Genomic DNA, 9,735 nt, shown 5'->3' on the forward strand with positions numbered 1-9,735 from the left:
CCCTCAGACGTGTTCGAGAACTTTGTGATCGGTTGTGGTGAAAAGAATGACGGCAGATTCTCTGGTACAGCCGGTTTGCTAGGACTAGGCCGCTCCCCTGTAGCATTACCATCACAAACTTCCTCAACATACAAAAACCTCTTCTCTTATTGCTTACCAGCATCTTCAAGCTCGACTGGTCACCTCAGCTTCGGTGGTGGAGTCTCACAAGCTGCAAAATTCACTCCAATAACCACAAAAATTCCGGAATTGTACGGCCTAGACGTTTCTGGAATTAGTGTTGGAGGTCGCAAACTACTAATAGATCCATCAGTTTTTAGAACCTCTGGAACGATAATTGACTCTGGCACAACACTGACATTTCTGCCATCCACAGCACACTCTGCTCTCAGCTCGGCTTTTCAAGAAATGATGACAAACTATACTTTGACAAATGGAACATCCGGTTTGCAACCATGCTATGATTTCAGCAAGAATGCCAACGACAATATTCCATTACCTCAGATTAGTATCTTCTTCGAAGGTGGGGTTGAAGTGGATATTGATGATTCGGGGATCTTGATCTCTGTGAATGGTGGTCTGGAAGAGATGTGTTTAGCATTCATAGATAATGGTAATGACAAAGATTTAGCAATTTTTGGAAATCTTCAACAGAAGACATACGAGGTGGTCTATGATGTTGCTAAGGGAATGGTTGGATTTGCTCCGAGTGGTTGTTAGCTCAAGTTATTGAGAAAAGTGAATCTAGAGCAATTAGTCACTATCTTTGTGGTTTGCATTGTAAAGTGTCACCTATGGCCTCTATTTTTCCCAAAATATTGAAGGCATCTTATATAACATGTATCCATTGAGGCTATTATATATTCTCAACAAATAGATACTTAATTATACTTAGAGAAAGCATTAAAAAAAGCTTTTATTTTTGTATTTGTTAATATCGAATTTATTTGAGATTAACAGCTTTTTTTTTATTTAAAAATATTTTTTTTTATTTGTTTTAAATTATTTTTTATATTTTTAAATCATTTTAATGTAGTGTTGAATAAAAATTTAAAAAAATTATTTTTTAATTAATTATGATTACAGTGATAAATTTTCTTCTCTGCTAATGGACACAGACAGTCAAAACCATGTAAAACACTTCATTGAGTGATAGGTTTAGATGAGAACGTTCTTTGCTAGAAAGGGTTGGATGAAGTTTTTGAGTGCAAGGAAAAGTCGAGGATGAATACCCCTTTTCCTTGGGGCTGGCAGGATCTATTTTCTTATGGGTCTAGACATGACCCTACTCCCTTTGGAGCTGGTTAAGATCCCTTTTCATTGGGGCTGGCAGGACTCTTTTTTACTTGGATCCAGACTTGACCCAGCTACCTTTGCAGCCAGTCTAAACCGCTTTTTTTTTTTTGGAATGATAGGACCTATTTTTGCTTAGGTCCGGACTAGCGAGCCTATCAAGACCTCTTTTTTTTTTTTGGGCTGACAGGACCCATTTTTTCTTGGGTGTGAACTCATCCCAGCTACAGCCGAAAATCCCATCTTATTTTCCATGGTAACAACAGCTTCTTGCCTTTTTCTTTGAATATATCAAGGAAGAAAAAGCTGAAACTTATACCTGCAAATCTTGCTTACAAAAGTAAAGTACAAACCGATGGGCAGTCCTTGCCTTTTTCTTTGCCTCTGATGACCCAAAGAAAGCCTTCCTCTTTTGCCGTTAGGAGCTTTTTAAAAACTTTTTAGACCTTGTTAAATTCCTTTTCGGCAAGGTAGGATAGACTACAGTTAATCTCCTCTCTGTTTCTCGTTGTTTTCTTTTCTATTTTTCTACTCTCAACCTTCTTCTTGTCCCCTGTTTTCTTTTGTGCCTCTGCTGTGTTTATTTTTCTCCTCCCTCTGTTTTTCTCTTCTCCCACGCAGCTTGTTTATATAGCCAAACCAAAACTTAAAAACCACTCTAACATCCTCTCATCTCAATCGCAGGTGCTAGGGGTAAAATCTCAGCCCTTAGATGACGGTGAGACTCCTCTGTGTCTTCTTTCAAAGCTGGCACAGTGAAGTACAAAACTGTTTCCCTTGTTAATATCGTGTATTGTAGGTACAAACCGGGCGTGAAAAGGGGTGATGCTTGTACATACCGAGTTGACCCGAGGATGCAAAGACGAGAGAATCAAGCAGGAACGGTTGCAGAAAAGGGAAAACCTTCTCTTACCCGCCACTCATTTTCTTGCCTGCTTGCAGCAAGTTTGCTGCATACAGAACGTCAATTCTTTCTGCATGCACTGCTATTAATCAACCCCAGTTTGGGTCGTCCTCGACCCAGCTTATTATGGGTCGAGACGCAGCCCAGCTATCGTGTGGCCGTCCTCAACCTAGTTATAAGCTTTGTTTAGGCCAAGTCACAACCCAGTTTCTTTGGGGGCGAGTCTCGACTCCTCCCAATTTCTTCTAGAACACCACACATTGGTACTTGACTAGAAACATCACGAATCTTGTCCCATCTCGGATCAACCCTTTCCCGATGTTTTCCATGCGCGTTAAAGCCACACAAATCCATATCGACTACTTTTACTTCTGCTTTGATCACCAGAGCTGAGCTGAGCTGAGCTGAACCGGAGGAAAGCTGGAGAAGACAAAGACCGGTCCTTCTCTAGGTCAAATTTGTGCCCAGCAGAGGTGGGCTCATACCACAAGATTGGATTAAGCCCAAACACAATTATTTTATTATATTGTATTATAAAATATTATTTTAAAAAATTAAAAAAATCCAGAAATCTTTTCAAAAATTTATGATTTTTCTCACAAGTCTTTCTACTTTTTTTTGTGGGGTCTAAATATAGATAACAATAAAAAACATGGATTAGCTTTAAAAAAAAATATATTTTTTAATATTAAAATATTGATATATTAAATCAATACAAGTTTTGTAGCTTAACTCAAAAAACCTACAATCTAAATTCTGAGCTCCGTTAAATTTGAAATTTTATTTTTTATATTTTTTTATTTAATGATATAATAATAAAAATAGATATTAATAAAAATTAAATATCATGCAAAGAAAACAAATTTAAATTATGTTAATCAATTTAAAATTAATAAAATATTAAAAATTAAAATTAAAAAAAAATAAATGTATAATTTAAAATAAAAAATTAAGATACTCTATTTTTAATTGTTTATGTGAATAGAAAAGCACCATATTCTTTCTTTCTTGCTTTTTCTAGTTGGCAGTAATAATATTGAAAGATGTGTAGGCTATCATTATAATAGCGATTTAGACATTTTGAGCTAAATAGCTTAAAATATATATAAAAAAACAATAGATATCCAAATAAGGTGAAAGGATATACTAAATCAAGGTTAATTATTAATTCTCCTATATTTATTAATTACCTTGGATGATTGTCTTGACCCTCAAAACTTAATTTTCAACTTGATTTAATCATAAAACATCTTTAAAACATTCTAACAAAACTAAATTATGTCATTTCTAATCCCCAACATACTTTAAAATTACTTTAAAAATTAAATTCAAAAAAATCTTTATAAACTTGATCCACTAGTTTCAACATGATTGATGGATGAAACCACCACCATTAAAGTTTTCCTTATAAGACAAGCACATTGATCCCAAGATTGGCTCTTTTTTATTGGATTGGGTTTAAGTCTATAATTTTATTTAATTAAAATGATGATATTTTACAAATTATAAAGTTGATTCATTTAATTTTTTTAAAATAAAGCATATTGTTTATATTAGGTTTGACTAAATTTTTTTATAGATATTATATATATCCACACATTGAGTTTATATTGTTATTTTCATGGGTGCATATTTAGAGGCAAACCAACAATATGGATTTTAGCTGACATGGCACCCCTAATATTAGGTTTAATAATCATGTCTTGTACCACCATTAAATTCTAATTACCTCCCTTTCCCACCAATAAATAAATAAATAAATCTATTTTTTTACATTAAAGAAAAATAATACAAAGCCCACTAACAAGAACTTTGAAACCAAAAAATTTCCAAATAAAATAAAAAATAAATACACAATTCATAAACAATGAAATACAAAAATAAATAGGGTAAATGGGTTGGGTTAAGTTGACCGAGTTTCAAAATTCCAACCCTCAACTTGACCTATGATATCGATTTCTTAGTGTTTTTTACCAGTTATAATCTATAATATTTACATTATTTTAATTTGATGGGTTACATTAGGTCAAATAATATAAATATTACAAATGAATCGCTTTTTTAAACACCCCTAATTTTAAGCTAAATAGCTCAAAACATAAAAAATAATAGATACCTAAATAGGGCAAACTGGTCTAGTGAAACAAGACTAAATATTAATTCTCATATTAAAACAAGCTATAAGGACTTGGAAAAACATTACAAATACATATTAAAAGCATTGTTCTGGAAAAACATTGTAAATACATATTAAAAGCATTGTTCAGTGAAATAGTATAAGGGTGATTTTTCTCGTCACACCATAAAATTTAAAACTAGGTATTAGGAGCATTAAGGTATTTGCACATGGTTCATTAGTTCTGATCAAATTAATTATAAAGAAAAATCTTTTTACATTTTAAAAGCATGGTGAGAAGACCTATATGTCTTTTAACATATAAAAAATTTAATCCTAGCATCAAGGGGAAATTTAGTATTTTCAAAATAGTTTTTCTGTAATTAACATGTTTTCAATTTCAGTAGTTAAACTTATCAATCAATTCTTTTATTTATGTGATAAGCTTACATTTAAGATGAATATTTACCATAAATTAAAGGTACCTTATAATATCAAACTTATTATTATAAAACATGTTTTAGTTAAGGAATTATTGATACTTCAAGTGCAAAATATTAATATAAAATCTTGATAAAAATACACTATTAAGTATTAATCAATACTATTAATTTAAAACTGTTGTCAATAGGCCTTTTCATCTTATAAAAAAAATTTATTATTACCATGTCATCTTAGTAGCAATTTTAGATTTGACTAAATATAAAAAGTAAATATATATATACACATGTATATAACACTCATAGGCATGTGGGAAAAATATATATATATATACATGTATATAACACTCATAGGCATGTGGGAGGAGCTAATGCACACTACATAGCACATACGATGCCTTTTGGTGTTTGAAAATTCTCTTCCATCATGTCATTATAAACAGCATTATGTCCTCTTCTCGTTAAAGAGATACGTATAGATGTTAGGTGGTCAGTTTGTCTCTAGAGATCTTTTTTTCATTTTTTTCTCTTTTTTCCCCCTCAAATAACAGCTCGATCCTCTTTATTCTTGGTATTTCAAGTTCAAAACTTATTCTTTTGATTTCAAAATTTTTTGGTCCATTTCTAAAAGTTTTATTTGTCTTTAATTTTGTCCATCAATTCCAATTTAACATATTTTACTTTCTAAATTTTATCTATATTCTGTTTATTTTTAATTTTATTCCATGGCTGCTATTTTGTAAAAATTTTATTACTTTTCAATTTTATCCTTCAACCCAAATTTATAATATTATGTTTTTCAACATGGTCCTTATTATTTTGATTTCTATTTTTTTTCATGGCCATTTTGTAATAGTTTTATTTGTTTTTAATTCTATCATTCAATCCAAATTTATGGTATATTATTTTTACGAACTTGGTCCTCATTTTTTTCCTTTTGTTAAAATCATTTTTCTTTTCAATTTCACTATGTAATAAAAAAATTATTTTTATTTTTTATGTTAATTTTGATCCTCATTCTTTTGATATTTTTTAATCATTTTGCTAATTTGATTTTTCTTTTCAACTTCACCTTTCAATCAAATATAAAGTTTATTTTGTATTCAATTTTGATTATTATTCTTTTAATTGTTGCTCTTTTTAATCATTTTGTATAATAAAAAAAATCAATTTCATTCTTCATTATTTGATTGATTAGGAATTGAACTTCATTGTTTTTTTCAGATAGGATATTTCAGGTCTAATGACTCAAGTCACATGTTTAAAACGTTAACACGAGTTGATATTTTTTTTGTATTTAATGGGCTGTAAATAGAGATATATTATTTATTGGATAAACTTAAAAAATATATTTTTTTAAGTTTATCCTAATCAATTTCTTTAAAAAATTTGTTCACCTATTTTTTTATCAGATTAAAATGAAATCAACTTATTCTACTCAAGTTGCATATTTTCTTTTTTTTATAAAAAACACCCTTGCAGTGCTTGATTATCATTTTTTACTCAATAAAACCAACTCGGCCCCGCGGCGAATGGCAGGTACCAGGGCTAATCATTCACTAATTCCCTCTGCATACTACAAATTAATTAAATATTCTATAACTTTTGTATTTCATTCTTAAATTATTTTTTCTTTTCTTCTTTATTTCGTTTCTTTTTTTTCTTTTTTTCTTTTCCAAATATAGTTTGCGTTTCTTTTGTTTTGCTTACAGTACATTTATGAGAGCCATGTACTCCAGTGTTATTCCATCTTCATTAAGGGTTACACAGCGACTTTTATAGCTATTCTTATCTTTCTGGTCCGTTTTATGAAATTATTTAAAATACAATTTAAAATTAAGAGATCGAGATAAAGAAAATTTGATAGATCATGTAATGTCAAATGCAATAACAATATTTATGTTCTAATATTATGAAATCACAATGCCGTTGTCATGCCATTAATTCCTTCATAATGTAGGATCAAATTCAACTGTGTCCCAATCCGAATTTATCTATCCCACGAGGCAAATCCAAACTATCGTTTGCGTGGAGGCAGTAATTATGCTCTAATATTATGAAATTACGACGCCACTACCATGCCATTAATCCCTTCAAAATTTAGTCTCACATTCGATGGTGTCCAAATCCAAATCACCGTATCCCTCAAGGCAATATGGCAGCTGGAATTGATGAAACTTGTATGGTCAAATGACAATTGAGAAATGCCTTGTCTTGCCTTTCAAACTTTCAAGTCATTCATGTATAATTCGACTTTTCTTCCAATAATCAAACAAATGTCGAGCTAGGGACCTTAATTCGATCAACAAAAGTGAAAGATAAGGCAGACCTCGTCTCCACCCAATATTTTTTCCACAACAATTAATATTGGGGGGGGGGGGGGGACTTCTAAATATTTATAAATGTTGGTTTTTATTATATAATAAATTAAATGAAAATCATGATGGATGGATTCTCTAATACTATTATATAGATATTTATAATATATATATATATATATATATATATAAAGACATTTGGTACTTGGGCACTTGGAACTTAATATGTTAGTGAGATTATCATTTTTTTAGATTATTTCATTTTAATTTTTTAATTGATTTTAATATTTGTGAATGTTGGGATAAAATTAAATAATAGTTATTGAATTTAATTCAAAATATAATTATTTCATTAACAATCATAATGTTTTATTATGATATCTCATATCTATATAAACTTGTACTCCACAAAGAAAAAGATGTACAAAACATACATATTTTTTTCCTTTGTATTTCCCAATAATGTTTTAACTTAATCTCTTTACACCGATGTATAATAGCTAGCTATCCTCAAAGATTAGATTTTTTGTAATCTCTTTGTTTTTGTTTAATTACATCCATAAGTATTTATTTTTATTTAATAACTATATTAAATTTAATTCTAATTCTTTTAATTGATTTTTTTTTCAATTACATCCTTAAACATTTAATTTCTTTAAATTTTTCACTAAATGTTAATTTTATGTTGAATTTAGTCTTAATTCTTTTAATTGCTATTTATTTTGTTTTGCATTATTTTTTCCTCAATTCCATCCTTCAATATTTTTTTGATTAAGAATCTTGCTTCTTTATTTTATTAGGTTTGTTTTCAATGGTGTCACCTTGGTCTCATGACTCGGGTTATAGATCTAAAAGATTGGCCGAGTTGACTTCAATCTTATTTTAAAACACTTTTTTTCAAATATTTTTAGCCAGGAATTTTTTATTTTTTTTTTGCTTTCCTAATTATGGGGTCATTCCAATTTTATGTCCTAGGTCATATTTTTAATTTGTAGATCAGAGTTGGCTGCTAGGTTCGCTCGAGGCTTTTTGTTTTGTTATCTTTTTTAATATATCTTTCAATCATATCGGCAAAAGTATATTCCTTAAATTTTAAATACGGTCTAAGTTTCTTAAAATTATTTAATCTAGTGAACTCGATGACCCGAATCTCAGATTTTCTTTGAATTCTTTAAAATGCTAGCGTCATGTGAATTTGTTTTGCGTTCGGGATAATTTTTGTCTACCCACGACATAGCAATTAACCCAAGTCATGGTGAGCTTCTTGATATTATAATTTTTAAAAAGAAAAGACTTTTAAAAAAACATGCTCTCTTATTTTTCTAATAAAACAAAATTATGCCCTCTAACAAGGAGCAGATTAACCATTTATTTAGTTAGATACGTGCATGGTCTTTTTAATTTATTATTTGGTTTTTATTAAGAACATGGTCATTTTCATTTTCATTTTTTTTGCTAAAAAAAACTTTATTCCCCACCGCAAAGCGCATGTGATATAACTAGTGATTCCTTTAAATAAGAACACATTGAAACGAAGGTTAAGAATTTTGTTTTGTTTTGGTTGAAATGACCAATATATCTCGTTTTAGTTAAAAAAACAGAACAAACCAAAATAAATTTCATCTCGATTAGAATCTCGACCTATTCTGGTAATGCTGGCCAAATTTCAGTCAGAAAGTCTCGATTTTATTTTGGCCAAAGAGTGTTTTTTTTTCTTTTAAAAAAAATCAATGTTTTTTCTCTAATTTCATCCTTCAACACCTGATTTATTGAAAATTGAACTTTATGATTTATTGTGGGTTTTTTCTTTGTGATTATCTCAATCTCAAAACACATATCACGACTTTGATGGGTTAATCCAGTTACTCGAGTTTTTTCATATATTTTTTAATCAATTTTTTTTTTCAATTTCATCATTAAACATCTTCAATATTTAGTTGATTATGAATTAAATTTTCTCATTTGTCTCAGTTTTTTTTCTATAAAATTATCTCAATCGCATGACCTAAATCAATTTTGCGAGTTAGACTAAGCAGACCTAGGTTGTTTTATAGTCTCATGATCCAAGTCTATCCAATATGTTATCATCTCAATATTGCGGAAAAAAAATGATATGTTGAATTTTTTTAGTTAAACTATATTTTTATCAGTCGTTCAGGTTGTCCTTGGATTCATTGAGTCTGTCGCATGTGTGCAACATCATGGCAATCATCCACCCTTCAGGAAAAATGCATATGGTCTATCTTTAAAAAAAATATGGAGAGATAAGGAATTCTTGTTTCTTATCAGTGAAAAAATAGAATAGGAGTCGCTACCTAATATTTTAGTCACTAGGAACCCTAACTAGTCTTAGAGATCAGGTACGGAAACTAGTTGCGTAAAGAGAAGGTATTAGCACCCCAAATACGCCCTATCTAAGATAAGCTACATTGTTTTGTCTGATAAAATCTAAGGTCTAGTTGTATTATCAAAAATTTGTTAATCTGTCTATAATTTAAGAAAAGTCCTCCTCTATAAGGAGATACTTATCTTATCGGGTGACACGACTAAAAGGTTGATGTCTTCTCCCAAGTGCAAGAGTGTCGAAGTAATAAATAACCCGGCAAGACCGGGGTCGAACCACAGGGAGGTTAATTGTACAAATTATAAACAACAATTATAAAA

General features: G+C 30.0%; 1 protein-coding gene across 1 annotated transcript; it reads left to right on the plus strand.

Moving 5' to 3' along the window:
- Positions 1-3: 3 nt before the first annotated feature.
- On the plus strand, positions 4-911 carry LOC105134145 (aspartic proteinase nepenthesin-2-like; the record flags this gene model as incomplete). The annotated part of the gene is made up of 1 exon (XM_011038443.1): positions 4-911. A coding segment is annotated over one exon (717 nt), but the record flags the coding sequence as incomplete, so codon positions are not given.
- Positions 912-9,735: the final 8,824 nt, after the last annotated feature.

This window comes from Populus euphratica, unplaced genomic scaffold (genome assembly GCF_000495115.2).
Source record: "Populus euphratica unplaced genomic scaffold, PopEup_1.0 scaffold40.1, whole genome shotgun sequence".
Taxonomy (NCBI): Eukaryota; Viridiplantae; Streptophyta; class Magnoliopsida; order Malpighiales; family Salicaceae; genus Populus; species Populus euphratica.